This window comes from Terrapene carolina, unplaced genomic scaffold (genome assembly GCF_002925995.2).
Source record: "Terrapene carolina triunguis isolate 2854851 unplaced genomic scaffold, T_m_triunguis-2.0 Scaffold211, whole genome shotgun sequence".
Lineage (NCBI taxonomy): Eukaryota > Metazoa > Chordata > Testudines > Emydidae > Terrapene > Terrapene triunguis.
The window spans coordinates 14,719,059-14,742,526 of record NW_020664562.1 but is presented as its reverse complement, the minus strand read 5'-3'; the positions used below and the strand labels follow the sequence as shown (position 1 = coordinate 14,742,526).

General features: G+C 38.5%; 1 protein-coding gene across 1 annotated transcript in view; it reads right to left on the bottom strand.

The window, feature by feature from the left end:
- LOC113407403 (guanine nucleotide exchange factor VAV3) overlaps window positions 1-23,468 on the bottom strand; it is a 242,137-nt gene that overhangs the window by 49,886 nt on the left and 168,783 nt on the right. The window contains exons 18-19 of the mRNA XM_026655888.1: window positions 21,965-21,987; window positions 18,067-18,112 (exon numbers count right to left, since the gene is read on the bottom strand). Coding sequence (XP_026511673.1) covers window positions 18,067-18,112; window positions 21,965-21,987 — 69 coding nt within the window. The remainder of the gene's footprint in view (window positions 1-18,066; window positions 18,113-21,964; window positions 21,988-23,468) is intronic.

Genomic DNA, 23,468 nt, shown 5'->3' with positions numbered 1-23,468 from the left:
AATACCACAAAACATGCACTTTGTTCATTCACTTTGACAACTGAAAGGTAATTTAAATAATTTATATTGTACTGGTATAGTATAGTTTTACAAATAATGATGTATTAGAAATATAAGCCTTCACTAAAAACTTCAGCTATTAAATCTTTGCTAAGAAGTGAGGAGACTATCTTTTCTGTGGTATGTGAATTAATAGGTGTGGTTTATTGAGGTGCTATAGCATATGAAAGCACAAAATGACATTTATTAGATGCTGAACAAACAGAAGGTGTGATGTTGACTGTTATTCCATCTAATATAGTGGCATAGGTGTACAGGACTTTACAAACACTTTTGTTTAAACGGGTACCTGCCCTGAGGAGCTCACAACTTAAATAGGACAAACAAAATTCAAACAATTAAAGGATGAGCCATGAGGGCATGAGCAGACAGAGTTGTGGATGATCAGTAACGCAAGACTTGGCAACAGAAGTGGGAATGAAGCGTGGAAGAGTTACTAAGCAGATATTCCAGAGGACCTGCCTATATTTTGTGTAGTATATTTTGTGGGCTGTTCACTTACATGTACATTTTAAAGAAAAGTATGGTATATGATGAAAGGGGAAAGAAGCTTTGCTTTGGCAGACAGGATCTTGAGAATGTGAATGGAAGACTTCACTGTGGAAAACAAGACATTGAATACCATGAGGTGTACAATGCTGTGGGTCTTGTATACAGCCTAAACTTGTGTACATTGTGGAAGAAAATATCCTGGTACACTCAGGCGATAGATGCTTTTGGATGGAAGTTGGTTATTTGCTTGGAGACAAGTATAATGATAATAAGGAGTGGCTTCCAAAATGTGTAACAACAAGAATATGACAGGCAGGGCTTATGTGCAGTGTGACTCAAAGTATATTAAAAGCATGACAATGGGAGAAGGCCCTGTTTTCCATATGTCAGTTCAGCAAAATGGGTGGTTAATCATCATATGGGCAGCACTACACAGATATTTAAATAGTACTCATGGCGGGGTGGCCTAAATAACTGTGCACAAGGAAATCTTTGAAAATGCAGTTTTAGGACATTTAGGCTCTCGGACTAGTTTTCCTTTTAATTACAATATATAACATTTACACAAATACACACACACATATTGCAGAAGATGTATCCACTGATGGTTTATAGAGAACAAATTACAAAACTAAGTATTAGAAGGAGTTTAAATTCTTCTCTTTTGCACTCAGTGCTTAACAATATCATCTGCCTTTCCAATAATAGATTTAATGAGCAGTTGATGTAAATACATTCTCATAAGTAACATATTGTGTGTGTCCACCAAGATCCATTGAGAAAGGGTTGTAGCCGTAACACAGGAGAGAAAAAAGTTGGGAGAAACCTGACAAAGTGGACAGGATTCTTGCAAATATTTATAAAATCTAAGACATCCTAAATGACAGAACTGGTTTCATTTGGACACTGGACTTTTCAGTAATGCTTCTGAATGCTTCAGTTATGGATTATATTATCATCTGCCTCTTCCACAACCTTTTACTGTGGCCTCCACCCTGATTTTGATATGCATGCCCTTTACCACATACCTGATAGCTGTTATCTTGCACACAATGGGACCCATTCTGATCTAGATGGATTTTGCCATATGTACATGGCAGCAACACACCAGCAAAGTAATGTACAATAGATATTCTAGAACACAAGGAATGGAAGCAGACACAAAGAAATCAGATCTTCCCTTCATCCAACTCTGAAATCTGGTCCACTTTAAACTGTATCAGCTTCTAGTGACCTGTTTTCTAGATTTAATTTGTATACCCTGTACAGATGAAGAACATGACTGCTCAAGAGCAGACACACTCGAAGTCCAATTGCCCATACCATCAGATGACGAGACTGTGGGTCCAGATGAATGATCCTGACCTTCTGCTGGGGTAGATCTGGGGACAGAAGAAGACACAAAGACTCCGCCAGACATTTGAAGGAGATCAGTAAACAACGGTTGATGTAGCCAAGCCAGGGAAATGAGAATCATCTTTGCCCTATCATGACATATCTTTCTTACTACCTTCTGGATCAAGGGAAAGGGAGGCAAAGCATACATCAAGCTTTTCCCTCAGTACAGAAAGGAGGCAACTGAAAGGAATTGACTGTCCCTGCTTAATCTGCAATAGAAGAGGTGATACTTTTTGCTGGACCTTGTTGTGAACAAGTCTACATCTGGTCAACCCTAGCTGGAGATAGTTTGAACCAACTGATTTTTTACGGACCATGCATGCATTTGAGAGCTCTCTCGGCTGAGATGATCCATGACTTCATTGTTTCCCCCTGTTAGATATAGGGCCACAGGATAAACATCATGATGGATACACCAAACCAACAAACTTTGGATAGGGATATTCTATTTCTTGAAGCAGCACCAAGGATATCAAACATTGGGTGAGAAGTCTCTTCTACAGACACTGCTGGAAGATTTAAAGAGGACACTATACAATCCATCTAACTGTGGAACTGCGTAACATCCTTGGAGGAAGAACCAGATCTTGGAGACCCTGTAGGGGTCCTAGAAGGAGGAAGCATGGGATATTCCAGAGTAAGTCCAGCAGCGTCTTCTAGTCTCTTCTTCCTAACAGGGGATGAGGAAGAAGATCTTGAAACTGGGGAAACATACCTTCTTTTGGAAACCCTGTGCTTCCCATTTAGAACTGACAACTCAATCAGAGCTCAAAGGTGAATCTAGTGAAAGGTGAACCAGAGCTAAAAGGTGAACTACGGTTTCAGAGCTCTCTGGAACTGCAGATGTAATTGGAACCGACTCAGTAATCAACAAAGGATCTGAACAACCTCGGTCCGACATTATACAAAAATCCATCTCCCTTGCTACTATAGATAGGTGGAACAGATCTCCGCTTCGGAACCATAGCAGTTCTCTCTGAATCATGCAGATGCAACAGCTCTGATGCACAGGAACTGGCACTGCTAAGAATTTTTTCTCTATGCCTTTTTTTTCTTTGGCAGCTCAACAGACAGAACCGAAGGTGCTAAAAGCCCAGATTCTGACACACTGATTAATTTCATCTTCCTCAATCTGCAAGTGGAAGTCGGGACCAGCCCTGGTCCTGCAGCAGCAGGGGTTCTGTCAGGGCTGGATTACTGGCGGGGAAATGAGTTAGCCAAATTGTCTCTTGACCTCTCTTGCAGAACCAGAGCAGATGGACCTGACCACATGGCCCTCAGTTCAGTCATCTGTAACCTCGGGGGCTTGACTGAGGGAGCTGTGGGAACGGAATCCAACCTTGACAGGGATTGCAACTTCTTGGGACCCTGCAGTCAGTTCACGCTGGTAGCCACTGGGGCAGAGACTGACGTCTTAGACCTAGGATCTGAGGCCTGATCGGGTCCAGAGGGTCTAGTCTCAAAGGCTTTCTTTAGAAGAATAATCTGCAAACAAGTTTCCCTATCCTTACAGGCTCTGGGAGTAAAGGTCTGGCAGATCGAACACCCAGAAAGCAACTGTCCTTCTCCCAGGCACTTGAGGCACCAGCCTAAGTCATCAGATGCCAGGAAGACAGCCAGACAGGAAGTGCATTTCTTGAATCCTGGCTTCCTCTGTTTCTTCGGTTCCACCATAATCTGGAACTGCTAACTATTAATTCACTACCTCTACTAAATGGGCTATTTCTAAGCAGAAAGAAACTCCAACTCCAAAGAGCAGTCACATCCATCCAAGTATGGAAGAAACTGAGGTGGTGAGGGAGCTCTGCCCCTTCATGTGTGTCATGATGCTGAGGGGACACTGCTAGAAGTTCTACCATAAGGCACCACAAGGTGGTACGGTACCCATAAATGGGAATATGTAGAGCCACTCAAAGAACAGAAAATTAAGATAAAATACGTAACAAATCAATAATAAGCAGTATAAAGGAATACCCCACAACTGTACAGATGGAAATTTACAAGATAAAGTCACCATCAACCACTCAACCCCTATGGAGAATAAAATAGAAACTATCATCTTACCCTCTCTCAAGCAAACATTGGGTAAATCAGAGGGAACAGCAACCATGCCTCGAAGGTCAATATACTGACTCCAGCAGTCCAACAATGGCAGTTATCTCCAGAGATCTTTCCATCAAGAACATTCCTCCCCTCAAGTGGTCCTGAGTTCAAATCTAGGAATTTGTCAGCAAGAACACCTCAGCTAATCATTGGCTGTCTCTTACTTTTCTTGATCTAGACCATAATCAATACCATTGGAAGTAGGCAGTAGCATATGCAACATACGTGCACAGAATCAGTTTTGGATTTAAATCTTTAGATTATGGGATCTTTTTCCTTTTCAGTCTTTCTACCTGCTCTTCATTTAACACAATGTTCTGCTAAAGCAAAGGCCCAGAGTCCTACAGTGGACAAGCATTAAAGCAGTGGAAAGGAGATCGTATGGCGTGAATCCAAGGCGATTGCTGTGCTGTAATCATAAATCATACTGTAATGATAAGTACATTTTCAAGCAAACCCTCACTGGCCTAGGTCACATGTCATTCTGGAAGGAATGCTGTCATCTACCTATGAAGGCTTTGTTGATATATCATACTTCATACAATTTGCTGCCATCAAATTCAATTAGGGAAGCAATTCAAAAGCAGCTTTAGAAATGCAGGTCTACCACCTGAACTAACAGAGTGGCAACTCCAAATGCTTCCCTCCCCCACATGGGTTGGTTAAAGAATAACCCAAAAGATTAGTGAAAACAGGGTGGTGTTCTCAATGCTTCAGATAATGAAGTTACTTTTTAATTCAGTGCTGTGTGTTAAAGATTAAGAAAAAGTTAAACACTTATGACAGAGCTGGAGAGCAAAGTCTTCTGTTTATTCACAGAACAGCAAGGGCTACAGCAGTACTAGTTTTCCCACACCTCCCTGCAAATGTGCCCGAGCATTAACCTGAAGGTACCATCCTGAAGGGATAAAAGGGTTCATTAATCCATCCTCACATACATTCAAATCAATGACTCTACTGAAATAAGAAACAGGTCGATTTCACTCTATTCCTGCTTGGGAAAGCTCTGGAGCAGCAGTTCGGGTAGATGTTGAGGCTATTCACTGGGGAGAAGTCATCAAAACCTGAGGCTGGGAAAGGAGTGGAGAAGTGAATACACTCCCATTGTTTCAGAAACATATCTTAAGAGAGCAGGTGAAATATGCACATCCTGTGCAACAGCCATGAGGCTCTTCAGAGGTCTTTACACCTATCCAACCCTGCAGTATTGCCAGCTCTCATGATTTTATCATGAAAGTCAATATTTAGTGTTTTTCTTAAAGCTCCAGCTTCTAGAGTCAAATGATTACTGAGAATCTCAGCTTTCATTTAAAAAAAAAAAAAAAAAAAGAAAAAAAAAAATAAAAAATAAAAAAATAATTCTTTAATTTTAAAAATCTAATTTTTTTTATTCCAATAGCATGGGGGGGGTGGGAGGGGAAAGAAAGAGGGGCTGACTTGTAACTTCTGAATGCTTGTGCTTGACAATACTGAGACAGCTACTACTCAGTAGCTGGTATGAAAGATGGATCCCCTTAACAAGGCCCATTGATAGCATCCTGGTAGGAATCCCAGCAGCCAGAGGAGTGGATGTAAGAAGATTACAGATTTCTCATCTGGGCATTGCCCCTGGACATTAGGGCACCCACTACTTTCCATATCAGCCTCTGGCTAATAGTCTTCTAGCTGTTAGGGGTATCTTGTACACTTTCCAAGAAAGTAGTACCAATGAGTGGAGGTGTTTGAGTGTGTGTGTGATGAGTCTATATAGAAATTGAGACGTATGGTACTAAGCAGGGCCGGCTCCAGGCACCAGGCAACCAAGCTGGTGCTTGGGGCGGCACCTGGAGGGGGGCAGCGCGGCACTCCGGCCGCCCGGGAGAGCGGGGCCACAGCCGGGCTCGCTGCCCTCCCCTCGGCGCTCTGGCCACCCTCCCCTCCCCCGCACCCTCCCCCCAGCCGCCGAGGGGAGAGCGGAGCCCCCGCTGGGGCTCGCCGCCCTGCCCCCGGCGCTCTGGCCGCCGGGGGGAGAGCCGAGCCCCCACCGGGGCTCACCGCCCTCCTCCCAGGGCTCCGGCCGCCCTCCCCTCCGACGCCCTCCCCCCGGCCGCCGGGCGGCAAAAAAGCCAGAGCCGGCCCTGGTACTAAGAAAGAGTCAGTTTTACAAAGATTATGGGGGAGAAATGAAAGAAAAAAAAAGGAGAGACAAAAAGATAGGGGAGGAATAAAAGAACACAATGTAAGGAAAGGAACTGACATAAGGGAGTGAAGGGAGAGAGCCAGAAACCAAGCCAGAAAAAGTTGCATCCTAATATACTATAGCCAAAATAAGACAGAAAATGTGGAGTGCAGCCAGGAAAGGGAAGGAGGTCCAACAAAAGGAAGAGAGAGGCGCTAGCTAATAAGTGTCAGGTACATTTTTCAGGCCTTGACTATTATGATGGTACTTCTTGTGACATGGATACTTATCCACCACGATCTGAACTGAAAGCACCAAGTTCCTTTTACATAGACCACAAAGTTGATACCCTCTGATAGTTGTTTTCAGTTTACATAATTAGCACCTGTACAGAAATTCATTTCTTTCTTTTGGTAACAGATAATGTGCCATAGAAGGGGAAATTAGTTACCAATAATTCTGTTACATAGTCTACCATATCTCTATCATGCAATGGAAACTAGGCCTCACTTAACACATTACGGGTTCATCTACCAGAAGGAACAGCCATGTAATGTGTCCTAATGTAAAGATAATGAATCCCAAATATTTTTTTAAAATAAGTAAATTTGAGTAAAAATATGAAAAGTAAAAACACTAAATAACAATTATCAGTTACACTACACTATTCATTTTAACAAATCAGTCTCCCAACTCTGAGAGGTAGGGATATTAGGTGCCTTACCAAGTTATTTCCAGTTTTAGAGCAATTCCCTATATCTAAAACAAGGAATACTGGCAGAACTGGTAACTTCTCTAGAAACAAAATGACGTTTTAAAGCCAGAAAAACTCCAAATTCACCAGAAGGGCAACTGGTGTTTCTACATGCCCCCTATTACCTACAAAAACCGTTTTGGACAAACACCAGGCAGCTAAGAATCCATGGGTTTGCAGGACCTTTGCCATGCTTGACATAGGGGGTAACTATCTTGCGTGGCATGCTTCCCTCAAAACCTACTAGCTTTGAAGGTAGACTCAGTGCAGGAGTATTATTGCAACAAGCATGGGTAGCAGGAAACCCAAAAAGATGCATAGATCAAGCTCTCTATTGAGAAGCATCACAATTTCTCAGCAGGTTCCCAAGGTTTGAAAGCCATTTCCTCTCCCTGTCACATGGCCACAAAACCTTCCCCTGATGAGGGAAGGGTGCAGCAGCAACTCTGCGAAGTTCTCCTAATTGAGTTTTAGCAGTATTTCTTCTCCCACAGGAGGGGAACATTTAGCCCTTAGAAATGTTTACAATGTTTCCTAAATTCTTTGTGTAAGCATTACTCTCAGTAGTGATCAAATTAAATGAATGACTCACAAAAAATCCATATCCTTTTGAGTAATATTAAAATTCAGTGACTTTTTATGATTATTATAATTCATTGCCTCATTATCTCTGTTTTGCTTTCTGAGAATGCTAGAACTCTAACAATTAAAAACAGACATGGAAATATACAGGTAAGTGACATTCTGCCCTTGCAAATTAATGGGAGATTTACAAGTCCCTGTAAATAACAGTTTTGCTGACATGCCATTCTCTTCTACTTGCCATCTGACAACACTAATTAAATTCATATCTTAAATTCATGACATTGCTAGCTACTAAAAATCAAGGACTGAATAGAGAAACTGGATTTATGCTTATTACCACAATCTATAACCCACTTAAAAACCCTCCCAAGCTCCCCCGACCACAGTGACTGGAGAGGTGTTAACAGGCAACTTCACCTTGAATGGTCCGTTGAAATATGTGTTAACGACTTTTGCTTGTATTTAGCTGTGACACACTGAGTACATTTCCCAATGGTGAAGAAGAGTTCTGTGTAAGCGGGAAAGCTTGTCTCTTTCACCAACAGAAGTTGGTCCAGTAAAAGATATTACCTCACCCACCTTGTCTCTCTAATACTGAATAAAAACAACTCTGGGACATCTTTAATTTGAACACTTGCATTTTTATAGGGAGTGTATTGTTCTTTGAAAAGCAGTATTCTATGGTTTTCATTGATTAGACTTGTATGTCCATTTGTGCCTGTTCATTCTAATCCCTCACCCCCCATCCCCATGTGCCAAGTCCCTTTTAGGTATCACATTTTGCACTGAACAATCTACGTTAATATAGCGTGCTTGTGGACGTAAAAGAAGGGTTTTGAAGAACTTTGACCTTGGCATACATTAAAAATGCTGAACACAGGGTAAACATTGCATTCCTTGGGAGGGAACTAAAATCTGTTAGTCAACCAAAGCAAAGTAACAGCTCCAAGGAGTACAACCAAAAAGTTAGAGAAAATTAATTACCCACCTGCAGCCTAATCTTGCAATCTAACCAGAGAACAATGAAAGAGTTTGACAAAATAAATATGTTTCATCTTTTGGCATCTGGGTCTTCTGATGTTTAATTAAAAGAAAAGGATGTATCCTAGCGGCTGTGTTCTGCTCTTAATGCTAGATCGCTGCTTAGATACTAAAGCAACAGGCACATTGAAAATGCAGATACATAAATGTAAGTAACATGAATGCAAATGGGAGCTATGCAAATATATTGAAATAAAATATATCCATTGTGCTCAGGTAAATGACATCCCACTACCATGAATCTCAAAATAAATTTTATTTAAATACATTAACCCAAATAAAGGACAAGAAACCCAGACTGAAACATTTCACATGGAGACAAAACTTGAGTTACTGGAAAATACCTTTGCATTAGGCAAGTTGGTTCTTGTGCCATCATGATACACTACTCTGGGGAGAGGAAATACCTACACTTAGCATTAGTGCTACAGCAAAAGTAGCAGTGGTATTAAATCCTGAGATGAGAAATCACAGTATAGGTTAGCAGCCATCTAGCTCAATATTTAATTGGGTAGGACAGTAGATACTTTTTTACCTGATGGGTTCAGCATGCTTAGGGGTGGTACACATCCTAACTCCTCTTTTGTTTGCAGTGTGTGAGAGACAAAACTGTTACAGAACAGTTTTGGGGAATCTATTTGTGCTACAGCATTCAAGGAAATGAGGCTGTAACAATTCACTAAAACAGTTTTAGAGCCATTTTATCCCACCCACATTACACACAAATGTGTCAGAAGACAGCTGACCTTATTATGTTCTGGTAAAGTTACACCTGAAGGGCCAGATCTAGGAGCAACAGAGCACAGAGTTTAATGCCCTGACATATCATCCTTGGACATGAGTATTGCACCTCAACAGCTGGGCAGGAAATGATTTTCCCATCCAGAAAGAGTTTTCTATTTCGAAACATCCCCCGCCCCCTCGAACTGGGACAAAAAGTTGAAATCTCAAAGATTTTCACAAACCAATGATAAAAAAAAAAAATCTGATTGGGTCAATTAAAACATTATGTTTCAGTTTTCACCTTTTTTATTGTAACTTTTTTTTAATATAAATTAAAATTTCAAAGCAAGATTTTCCAAAGCAAAAAACAAAACTTTTAATTTCAAAAATGCCATAAAGGGACATTTTGACACATTCGAAACTTTTTCCCAAATATTTTTTCAAATCAGGGAGATCTGTGGAAACTGTCCTTTTCCTACAGTTTCAGTTTCAACAAATCTGTATTTTTCCAATGAAAAAATGTGTCACTTAAAAATTCCCATCCAGCTCTAGCTGTACCCCAGGACAGAGGAAAATGAAGCTATTGCCCAAGCGTATTCACAGAGTATCACTTTGAAATAACACACACTATCCCACTGTTCCAGCTTACAAAAAAAGGTGAAATAAAAGCAGATGTGAAGATCGAAGAGGTAGCAAATAAACATGGGGATGAAAAAAGAGAAAGGAGCAAAATAAGGATCAACAATAGATTAACACTGGGATTGACTTTTTCCCCTCAATAAAATTAGATATTTTGAAAACTTCTTCCTGTGTTACTTCCAGACTGGTTTTCAGGAAAATCACTGCCTAGAATTTGAAACCAACAATATAATTATGTTCCATATTATCTTTCATTCAGTATTCAGTATTTCCTTATGTATAATTGCAACCTACTAGTGATGTTCTATCCATGCTTAGAAATGCATACAAAATGTATTGTTAGACTTGTCAATAGAAATATTACAGTGAAGTTGAATAATGTTGTATATAGGATAAACCATAGAAGTTAAACAAATTTCTTAAATGTATATCATCAAAGCCCTTTTCAGTTTTAATAGTTTAATCTATTACAATGAAACATTTTAGTGAAGACTTAGCAAGTATAAAGCTACATAATGTGAAAAAATATCTCCAGTAAAACATGCAAATGTGTGTGTTCTGTTTTTAATCATAGCTGCTAATTATCAGGCAACCTACTCTTCCAAAACCAGTAGAAGTTTAAGAATTCCTTCAAGTCTCTACAATGGCCTCGAGAATACTTTTAGCGCTTTCCAAGGGCTTGTCTTTACAGTGCTGGCAAAGTGCACTAAAGGTGTGCTCTAACATGTGGTAGTCCAACTGCCCTGTGTACATTTAGCTCTAAAAGGTACCTCATTTGCATTAACGTACTCCTAGTTCAGGACTACATTAAAGGGAACTAGGTAGCTTTTAGAGCAGTGATACTAAGAACTCAGTGGTTCAGGAGCCAAATTAGCGATCAACACTACCCAAAAGAGGCACAGTAGTGTGAATTCATTGTTTCCTTTACTATGGTACGAGATATTCTTATTTAAACAGTAAATATATATTCTCACAGCAAAATGTCTAACCAAGTATTATTTTTTCAATTGGTTAATAACATAATAAAAGCATCCTGATTGGTTAATAATTAAATCACACAATGTTTTAATCTCGTTTGCTGCAAAGAGCTGCAAGAGACACATTGAAGGGCCACTGTGGCTCACAAGACTCAGTCTGAGTATCAGTGTTTTAGACAGCAGGGTCTACCCGGGGCAGTTAGAGCATTTTACAGATCACAACCTTGTGGTACATTTTGCTGCACCGTGTAGACAAGCCCTAACTTTATTCTGTGTTTACCATGCTATAAATAAAGTAAAATGGTTGTTTTTAAGATGCCCGTTATTCTAGTCTCCCCTGTTTGGATTGGTAATATTTTGGCAGTAAGGTTTTGTTTATCATCAGACCTACACAGTATGTTTGAAATACTAGTCTCATTCAGCAATTTGTTTTAGCAACACTTCTAATTAGTAGCATAGTCTTTTAATACTATACTTCTGGTATGGTGCTTTGAAAGTCCAAATTATCTAATGCAGCATTTCAACAATGTTAAGAACATAAAATTCATTATTAAAAGGTGCTATACATTTACAAAGTAGTATCCATATTCATGACCCAATCTAATTTGTTGAGAAAATTTAAAACATTAAAAATGCCTCAGATTTCTACATCAATGATTCTCATACTGTGATCCACAGAAATTCATAATGATGAAGAATCCATCACTCTTCAGTAAGGATGGTGAGCCCAGCTATTACTCTCAGGGCCAGTCTCTGATCACTGGTATAATGGCATATAGAAGGCTTTAGTTATGTTACTATATATTTATAAAAGCGCAACAGAGATTGGAATCTGGCCCTTAGGCTTTCTTGAGGTTTAAATAATAAAACAAGATAAAACAAGCACCTATCTGCGTCCTGTGTGACTACTTCAGATTTTTGGGGGGCACACCCAAGGCCCTCTGAGGCATGATATATATAGCCACCTTCTAACACAAAATTTCCTCGCTGCTTTCCCTTTGCTTAGGGGAAGAGGGACTTGTATTTTATTGCTGGTTTACTGCAGCAGCAAATCACAACCCTACCACAACAGCTAACCTGGCCAGTGTTGGGAAGACGGAGCAAGCTAAGGTTCCACCAGATTCCTGCCCTTCCCCACCCATTTGTTCTGGGTATGGGGAGTGCTGAGTGCACAGGGGAGTAAGATAGATGGTTTTATACCCCAGCGTGGCTTTGCAGGGATTTGAATATCAGTACAGAGACCTTGAACTCGACTCTATATTCTATGGGGAGCATGATGGTAACATGTTCACAATGACCCAGGTTAATAACCAGACAGGTTTTGTACCAGTTAAAGATTTTCCATGGTATATGGCTTCATTTCTATCTCTAATGAGTTGCAACAATCAAACCCAGAGGTCATAAATGTGTAGATCACTAGGGATAGACACCAAGCACAGGATCTTAGCAAAGAGCATCCAATAGCAAATAGCCGTAGACAAACCCCCACTTCAATCTGTGGCTGGCAAGAAGATAATGATCCAGCCTGTCAGACTCTTTGCTAAGATCCTGTGCTTGGTGTCCTATGACACTGGCTCTCAACTATGACTATGTACCCCTTTCAGGAGTCTGATTTGTCTTATGTACCCTCAAGTTTCACCTCACTTAAAAACTACTTGCTTACAAAATCAGACCTAAAAATACAAAAACGTCACAGCACACTATTACTAAAAAATTGCTCTCTCATTTTTACCATATAATTGTAAAACAAATCAATTGGAATATAAATATTGTACTTACATTTCAGTGTATAGTATATAGAGCAGTATAAACAACTCATTGTCTGTCTGAAATTTTAGTTTGTACTGACTTCACTAGTGGGTTTTTTATAGCCTGTTGTAAAACTAGGCAAATATCTAGATGAGTTGATGTACCCCCCTGGAAGACCACTGCATATCCCTGGTTGAGAACCACTGTCCAATGATATTCTGCCAATGATATTCTGTTTGAAATAAGCTAATTCTTTGTAATGGAATGTGTTGTGTTTGCGGTAAATTACAAAAGTCTGTATGTAGCAATCATCCAGAGCCTTCAAGGGCTTGCACATTTTTGCCTGGATAGGTCCCGCAGATGAGAGTATCAGATATGCAGAAATTTAGTATTTGTAATGAAAAGTGATAATTAAATAGAATTCAGCTGTAGCTGCAATTTCAATGCACCTAACAATTGTGTCAATGCTTAGCAAGAGGTTACAGTTAAGTCAGGACAATTAAACATTTGAATAAGACAGATTTTACTCTTAGTTATACCATGCTGGGGTGAGGCTCCCAATGAAATGAATCAAAATGAATCGGACATACATATCACAGGGAAAAATATGTCCCATTATGTTGAAACATGGTATCAAACACTGTAGTATGCTTATGACATATACTTGGGAAGGGAAAACATCATTCAGAATATATTGCAATATTTCCTACTTTTCTAATATGAAAAATAGACATTCACTATATACATAAAAATAGATGAATATTTCTTTTCATTGCTTATATTTAAATAACATAGGGAATTACAATACCACACTCTGGTTATGAGATTTCACAGTCTAACATGCACAAAAACCATGAAGCATGCTGTATCCAACCTCCCACTATATCTTATTATTTAAATAACCATATCTCTGTTACGTTGGGAGCTGTGCAATTGGAAATAAAGTATGTTCTTCAAGCAATAACCTCACACTTTCCTTCAATTCCTTTCCTTTATTAACAGTGTATAATCAGTATTAAAGACTAATTTTGCAAAGCATGTATAGACCAGACATTGACCAGATACATACATATATATACACACACACAATTTTGTAAATATTTGGAAATCAGATGAAATGTTACAGTGAATTCTTTAGGTTTTCTTGCAGTAAACTGTGAGATACATATCTTCATTTTGCCCCTCAATCCAAAACTAAGGTTGTTTTCCAAGATTTAATCCATGCTTGCAAGAAAATCAGCTATTTTAAAAATCAGAACACGTTCGCCATAGCCTTCTTTCACAGATCAGATTTCAAGTTTCTCTGCAACAAATCTGAAGTACAAGCTTCTAGTGTTCCCATTTTTGCCAAGTTTATCATACTGACATGAAATATGTTTTTTACAGTTTTAGAAATTAAAGTCCCAATATTTGTATTAGCATAAATGTTTAGGGTAAACTTAGTTTAAAAACACTAAACAGTGAATCCATTACATTTTAGCTCTATATATACCAGGAAATAAAAGGGACAGCCAACAAACTTGCAACATACCACTTCTATATCAAAGAGAATAATTGTGTTTTTACAAATACTGGGGAGCAAGCTATTTATGACAATTTTTCCTTATTAACAAAAAGTGTAACAAAAGGAAGACATTATAGATGTTCAGCACAGTGCATGTTTTTATCAAAATAAGCCCTGAGTCATACAAATCCTCATGCACATGCTTAACTTGAAGCATGTCAATAGCATGCTTAAAGTAAAACGTGCAAATGGGTTTGCAGAATCCCTCTTCAGAATGCAAAAAATTAGAGTTATCATTTCAGATTTCCCATTCCAGGCAAAGTTTCCTGCAAACCTAAATCACATCTTAAATCCCCTTTGGTACAAACTTTCATTTCATCTTTTGTATTATAAAGAAAATTCAAACACTGGGCCAAATTCTTGCTTGCTTCACAGATATGCATAAATATGCCAGCAACACACACACACACACACACATTTTGTTAACTGCAGTGTAATGTGGAGAATGGTTGCCCCAAGCCTGGTACCTATAAAAACCAGTGGATAGACCATCCTCAACTGGACCCACATGGGGAAGCCACAAGGCATAGGGAAAGAATCAAACAGTAGACGATATGTTTTTGTTTTTCAGTTTGCTTTTCTTTTGCACAGGTACACTCCCTTTCTGCTGGCTCTTCCAGCGGCTACCAGCTTCTCCCCTTCCTTATCTGTTGCCCCTCTGGCCCCATCTCTTATCTTTTCCTCTTATGAAGCAGAAAGAGTGACAAGTGAATATCTTTAACTCTAAAAGGAATCTGCCAAATGCAACCACATAATCTTTAAAGAGAAAAACAGACACTATCCATTTATCGTTTATAGGGTAGCACAGCTGGGCTAGGGATCTTTCTTCACCAAAGTAAGAGCTTTGCCAGAAAAGAAGCAGAATTACTTTAAGCCAGGTGAAAATTCCAATACCTTCACACTAATTGCTACTTCCTTAGGGCCATATACTGCCCACAGTCTCCCCTCCAACCTTTTAATTGATCTAAATCCCTGTCACTGGGGATTGCATAGTGTAATCCGGGGCAGAATTTGGTCCTTATACTCCAAAGACAACTCAGTTTCTATTAAGTTGGGGCCTACCATAGACAACTCTTATTTTTAAAATAGCCAGACACAGAACAGAAGAAGGCTACAGCAGATTTGCCAAAAAAAAGTGATGATTACATAGAGTATCTATTGCTGATATCAACTAATATTTGGACATTGCAAGGACATGCTACTGAAAAACAGCAAATATCAGCTTTGTTAAAAATATGGCCCAGGCTTCAGTATCACAACACTGTGGGGAGCAAAACACATTAGATCTCTCAAACACGTACTAGACTAGGCATTTTTAAAGCCTGTGTATTAAAGTTTAATTGGTAACTTTGACCTTGACTATCACTTTCAACAGAAATATCACAGTAGTGCTAGGATTTTCAGAGATTTATGATCCTGTGTTCCTGAAAAGATACTAGCACCACTGTAGTAATGCATGTCTGAAATAATTGATCTGTCTCTTACAAGTGTTGTTCTCTTGATTGCACATTGCTTTGAGAGATAGAAGCTGCTATCTGATGGAAACACTACCAGTCAACAGTACATTTAGAAAATGCAAAAAAGATGCCAGGATTCAACCCACAGACGTTCTTGTTTTAAAACAGGGGTAGGCAACCTATGGCACGTGTGCCGAAGGCGGCACGCGAGCTGACTTTCAGTGGCACTCATGCTGCCCGGGTCCTGGCCACCGGTCCAGGGGGCTCTGCATTTTAATTTAATTTTAAATGAAGCTTCTTAAACGTTTTAAAAACCTTATTTACTTTACATATAACAATAGTTTAGTTATATATTATAGACTTATAGAAAGAGACCTTCTAAAAACGTTAAAATGTATGACTGGCACGCGAAACCTTAAATTAGCGTGAATAAATGAAGACTCGGCACACCACTTCTGAAAGGTTGCCGACCCCTGTTTTAAAATGTTAACTCGACCAAATTATTGCAGGAGCCTCCAAGACTGTGTGCTAGACGGATACAAATAAGATAGAGATTGCCTTGCCATTATGCCATTAATTTGAAAATTGCCACATTGCTTATACAGAAGAATGTGATCAATATGTAGTTTTCAGCTATGTTTTGTTAGCTCTTATTTCAAATATATGTAATAGCAGAATCAATTTTGCAGAAGTATGAAGATTCAAGACCAACATTTTCAACCAGGGGACATAAACTTAGGTACCTAATTCTAATCATAGTAGAATGATTTTCAGAGGTCCTGAACTTCCACTGGCTTCCAAAAAACAATTGAGGACCAGAGTCTGCCATCAATACTAACGTTGAATGGACTTCAACCTCCAGAATAAGTTATTCGGAGAATCTGGGCCTTAATAATTTAGGCTCTGATTCAGGAAAGCACTTAAGCATGTGCTTAAATCCCATTGCTTCAATGGCATTTAAACACAGGCTTACGCCACCTTCCTGAATAAGGGATCTCAATAATTACTGACGTCAATGGGAGCTGAAAATGCTCAAGTTACTTGTATTTAAGTGCCTACACAGGGACTTGAGCACCTAACAGTAGACAGCAAAGTTTAAAAATTAGGGCCTAAATGAGAGCTCACACACACGAACAATACGCTTAACACATCAGTTTGTATAATTGAATGAGTAAATAGGCAATAGCCCCACTAGGCCAATGGCTTGTTACTCTTTATGCTGCCCCTTCTGACAGCAGTACACATTAAAAGTTAAACTTATTTTTAAATGGCTTCAAGTTTCCTTGAGTAAAAAGGCATAAAGGCTGACCTAAGTGCAGAGTGAAGCAAGTTTTGGCTAGAGGCAACAAAGCAACTGTAAGCCTTCTAAAACATCTCATAATCTGACATGAGTAAGAAGGGTGTGGATTGTTTCAACATTTAGAACCTGTGCAGCTGAACATTTGGAACGATGGCAGCCTAACCACCACACTTACTCCTCAGCAAACACACAGCTTTACCAGGTTTTGAGATGGTACAAGGCTGCTAGCCCATTTAGTGTTCTACTCAAATTGTTCTCAGGTATCTACATTCAGAAACATTTAAAATAACTTAGTTTTATTCAGAACAACTATCACCATATGCATAACAAATCTCCAGTAATTAAACTGTGAAAAGAAACATACAAAAGACAAAAGCATAATTACTGTAAAAAATTTCAGTGTTAAATAGAAGAACTATTGAATATTCTATTCAGACAAATAATTGGTCTCCAGAGGAGATGCTCATCCAGTTAGTACATAGTTTGTAATTAAACCCTTAATTTTCTTAAGAGCCAGTGTCCATGATTCTATAACAAACTATAGTGAGAAATCTAACAACTATAGTGGGAAATACAGCCTTTACGAAGGTGTATATAAAATTACAGACTATTTATGGCTTTTTTGGAGAGCAGCTAAAGTCCAGTCCAGCAAGGTACAGATAAATCCCAAGGCAGGTTGAAAGCACCGAGAACTTTGCAGGATCAGAAACTAAGGTTTATACGCAGCTGCCTGTTTTTAACAGCAAAGTACACAAGGGTGGAGAAACTGCTAACCAAAAGCCCAGAGGCTTTTCAATGTGCAAACAAAGCTGAACAAGCACTGCTTATAAACATGCATGTAAAAAAGCCTGGAGTTCAGTCAGTTATATGACCATACCTTTGAAAACACAGCCAAGCCATTGATTTAGACCTGCAAGACTTTAGGTTCCCAACAGAAAAATAAGCAATGTGTTCTTAACGCTGCGTGCAGTGTAATGCTGATCATGATACAGCATAATGTTATAGTTGAAGCTTTCTTTTGCCTTTTTAATTCAAAAGGGTAATTAATAAAAGATATAAAACAAACCTGAGTCCATCTGTCTGGAGTTTCTTCGAATTCCATTAGTTCTTTTCTGCAAAGCAAAAATACAAGTCAAGGACATGTATAAACCGGTTTTAATTTCTAAGTACAGTAGAACCTCAGAGTTAAAAACATCAGAGTTATGAACTGACCAGTCAACCACACACCTCATTTGGAATCAGAAATATACAAACAGGGAGCAGCAGAGACAAAAAAAAAAGGGGGAGGGGGGATTCAGTACAGTGCTGTGTTAAACATAACTACTAAAAAAATTAAGGGAACGCAGCATTTTTCTTCTCCATAGTAAAGTTTCAAAGTTGTATTAAGTAAATGTTCAGTTGTAAACTTTTGAAAGAACTATAACATTTTGTTCAGAGTTACGAACAACTTCCATTCCCAAGGTGTTTGTAACTCTCAACTAAACTAGTGTTTGTAGTCTACTAGGCAAAGCTAATTTTTAAAAAGTTCTCTTCCATCATACAGTGGGGTTAATACAGAAATATCATGCGTTAATATTTATTGTTGGGGTGCAAGTGACACAAAAGGTTCATGTGTTAGCCTGTCACCTCTTGACATCTGGGTTGAAACTCTGCTGAGATCACATGTGAAAATGATTGTAATAACTCAACCTATTTTATAGTGGAAAAATACACCACACAGTTTGGTATTGTCTGCCTCAGGGAAGGTCCAGGACTAGAACAGCAGCAAGAATGCATGTGAATGAAGTTGCAATTCCAATGGGGTGGAAGCCTTACACTGTTCTTGCTTTGTACTTAAGCTCCTTATAGTTAACAATGCCTGTCCCATCTCTCAAATGAGTATTTAATTTTTTAAAAAACATGAAGTAGTAAACTTTTATTCTATTTTTTGAAGTTTAGTTTAGGCAAACTGGAGCTATATGAAATCCCAAGTACACTGTACAAACATGATGGTTTATTATTTGGCAAGTGCTGATTTGTACCAATTGCACAGACCTCTGCGTTTAAATAGGCCCCGAGGAACTTCAGTGCATAATAAGGTATATCTGTAAGTTAGTCATCTCCTCCTGCTACTTGTTTTAATTAGTAGCTTGCATGAGGGCTCATATAAATCACAATGTTTTACTCAAGCGAAGCAGAGCAAAAACAAAGGGTGCAATCAGGTTTTTTTTTTAAATTGAGACTGTACTGTTTATTCACACTGACACAGAGAGGAGAGGAGCCATAAGCTTGGGGTGAGGGGAAAGCTGGGAAAGCTGAGGGGAGGTTATTGTGATTGGTTGCAAAATGTTTCCATGGCTTAACTGGAAAAAAAATGTGATAATTTATCAATGTAACAATAAAATTACATACACTAAAGGAAAGAAGAGGGCATAAAAATATTCAAGGAAGTAAATGTTGGGAGGGTGTGAAAATGTAATGAATGCTTCATCTTATATTATTATCATCAGTAGATCGTCACATTTTCTGTAACATAAATCCATCTTTTCTTAAAAACCTGATTTCATTTACACTAAGTCCCCTTTACACCACTCTGGCAACATAAAGGGACCTTAAAGACATATTAAATACATTTAAGGCCCCTTTATACTGCCAGAACCATTTAAAGGGGCCATGGCACAAATGAGAATAAGGCTCCAATTTTACATTCTACATAAAATCAAGGTACAGAAACCTCATCAGGAGAAGGGACTTTTTCTTACAAAAATCTCAAGAATCAAGTTAGAGGAAGAGGCATGCAAAGAGGAGGAATAAAACAGAATTAGGATAAATATTATCTCATCCAGCCACATATGTTCATCATTGGTAGTTTTACTCACTTCTGGCAACCTTGTCCATAACATACCATAAGCAATCTGTTTATAGATTCTTCAATACTGTATGCCATGTGTAATGATCAACAGACTTTTAAGCAAACAAACCATGCTATAGTTTTGGTGTTTAAGATGTTCATGTTTAACAGTTTACAGAGATATTTAAAATGTAAAACAAACAAACAGCACATGGCAGAAGGTAAGGTAAGCAAGCTGCTGGTGAGGATTCTATTAAAATGAGCACATGCAACAGACATTTTAAAGTGAGCTTATAGCACTGGCAACTGAGGTCTTCTACTTAACCATAAAACATGTATAAACGCATGCCAACCACTCCTCCCTCCTCCCCTCAGAGTTCTGGCAATGTTTTTTTATCCTTATAATGTGTGATCCCCTCAAGGAAAACCGAGTAGTTCTATACCCATTAAATCCTGCCCCCTCCCATAAACCTATCAAAATAGGGCAAACTAATGTCAACTATAAGAGTTGTTTTATGATATGGACACCTGCCCACTAGGGGCTGAGCTGAACTGAATTCACCATCTCATTACATATAGGCCACTGAACACTTATCACAAGGTAATAGTTCATGGTCAATAATGACCTGTGCCAGATCTTAACATTTAATGGGGCCACACAGGTGAAAGATTCCATATCTATTTACCAGTCACCTCAACCATCCGGGGCCCCTAACATTACACTTTAATTATCCAAAGCGCTAGGTTTTCTAAGCTATATGTGACAGAAATGTATATCCTCCATGAAATTCTCCACAAGTCAAGGGAGTAAACAAACCTGTTACCTGCCCAGTATAGAGGGCTTATATTTTCAGTCCTAGATTTCCTTTTACAATTCATTTAGCCACTAGATCATACAACATTAACATTACTAAAGATGACGGACCTGTATATAACACTTCTGTTCAGGTAAGTGGTGTAAAACAAAACCAATTGTCAGTGGAGTTCTATTAATTCCTCTAATAGGTTTTAAGGAAATTTAAACAGGTCTCTTAACATATGAATTTCCAAATAGCAATTCGACAGTGGAAACTTGCTAAAAATGTGCACTATCCTAGGAGCAGGCGGAGAATACACAGTCTTAATTATGTAACATTTATTAGCAGTCAGCATTAATCTGCCATTATATTTTTATAACAGTAATAGTTTTCTTTTGATTTGCATTGCCAACCTGAGTCATGGCAGGACAGCATGCAAGTAGAGACAATCACAAAACTGAATAGGTAAAATTATCATCATTATACAAATGTATATGGTGCTCATAACCGTACTGCCAGCTTACAGAATGAATTTACATCCACTGATCTAAAATGGATGCTGGAAACGCAATGTAGTGTCCTGGGTTTAAAACATAGTCTGTATTTTGTCAAAGTTAGTGGGAAGTAGGACTTTTACTTCTTTCTGTACCATAATGGAAAGACATCAGCAATATGCAGCGAGATACTTCACTGTGACTTGCAATATTCTTAGAGCTTTGTCATGACATATCATGCATACTGACTAACTTCTCTGGACATTAGTAGTTCATTTTACTGTCCTGTCAGGATCAAGCAAATTCCATGGTTGCTGAGTGACACTAAGAAAGAATACGGTTATGTAAAAAGTCAGTATTCCACTGCAAATTTTGCAGCTTACTGTAGGCTGAAGAATTGCAGATTTATTAGTCCATAGTAGTATATTATTATTGCAGAATTTGCTGAAATTTACCTAAGGATAGTTTTATCTCTGTTGCCAAATTTGGCCTAGAAGTGCTAGAGAACTGTGATCACTGATATTCTGAGTTAAATTAACAACATTGTTTTACTTTCCCCCTATAATTTAAGGAAACCTACATTCTTCCCGTATCCTAAACACTGAAAAATCTCAATGAAAATTAGGTTAATCCCCTGCAATTTAATACAGATATATCTAATTGCTAGTGCATATACATGGAGTCACTTCTACTGCTAGAGTTTGCATAACTCTAAATAAATGTAAGTTAGCTGCAGAAAAAATACATTATTTATTGCACTGGCACAGCCATATGCAGTAAATGAACAATTTGTAAGCCATCAACAAAATAAATATAGCATAAAAATTGAAAATGAATCCTTACCTCATGTTTCAGGGTTCCGTGTTCTGAAACAAAAGTAAAAATGGGCATTATCAGTGCCTGTCAATTTGTTCTTCTATATAGTAATCTCTGTCTGTGCTGCGCTGCATGAGAACACACTACTGCTTTGTTTTGCTAACTGATACCTGTAATATGGTCCGACAGCCCTGGAGCTGAGATAGTTATTGTTTTGCAAACTGTGTTCTTAGAGCTGATTGGCTCTTGTCAGGTAACACTGAACTAACGCTATAAATGGCCTGTTTCTGAGTTATGCTGAACTTTCCAACAGTTGTATGCCAAACAATCAAATCATTTAAATCTTTAGAAATGGTTCTACTGAGTTTCAAAAACACTATGTAACCGCATACACCTTTTGGGGAATTCTATAGTTAAGATTTCTATTGCAACTGTAATTTAAACTTCCTCTAATCCTTTTGCACCTAATAATATTCTATATTGCTGTATAATCAGTTCAATGTTTTGCCTACTGGTTGTGGTGGGAACCTTAGCTTTGAAGTTTCCTGAGATTCATGTACTTAAATTCTCAAGTAGCACTGCACTAACATACTGTAGGAGGGGGTTTTTTTGCAATGAGTTTTCTTGTTTTCTTTTAGTGAAAAAAAAAAAGCAGCATGAGAAAAGGATAAAGAAAGGTACTCTTGTGGGTTATAAGAATGGCTGCATCAGTGTGTTAAAGCTGTGTGCCTACAGAGCACCACACATATCTATGAACCCAGCAAGGGTTTGGGAAATGGGGGAGGAGATTATGGAGTGTGTGATCTGATCAGCATACTTTCTAATAAACACATCACTGCACCCTAGATTTTATTTTACTGCCTTATCACACAGCTGTGTTTATTTCTATGTGGCATTCTCCAGGCCCACTCCTGATGTCTGGTAAGGAAAATTATGCATTGCACATGTCCAGTGTTTAGTTTACAACCACAGACAATTTCCAAACTTTTTCAAACATTGGTGTGACAATCAGGGTCCAGATACCTCAGGGGGTCTGAACCCCAAAGAATAAGCAATTGAATCAACTGCCTGTATACAATATTATTGTACTATAAAAGTGTACTGAATAAGATGTCATAAAAACTGGTGATAAATTGGTCATGGATATTACTGCATGATCTATGTATGGGTTGTGTATAAAGAATTGTGTATGTGTCCTGGCAATATGTTCTTAAAATGTATTTTAGAAACAGTGCATAAATCAAACCTGCCCTAGACAAACAAATGTGGATTTATCTGTCTGACTGGCTTGATTACAGGCAGAGGATTATGAAAGTATATTTACATATAGGGTAAACAAAGCAATCAAGAAAAAAGAACAGGAGTACTTGTGGCACCTTAGAGACTAACAAATTTATTTGAGCATAAGCTTTCGTGGGCTACAGCCCACTTCTTCAGATGCATAGAATGGAACATATAGTAAGGAGATATATATACATACAGAACATGAAAAGGTGGAAATAACCATATCAACTCTAAGAGGCTAATTAAT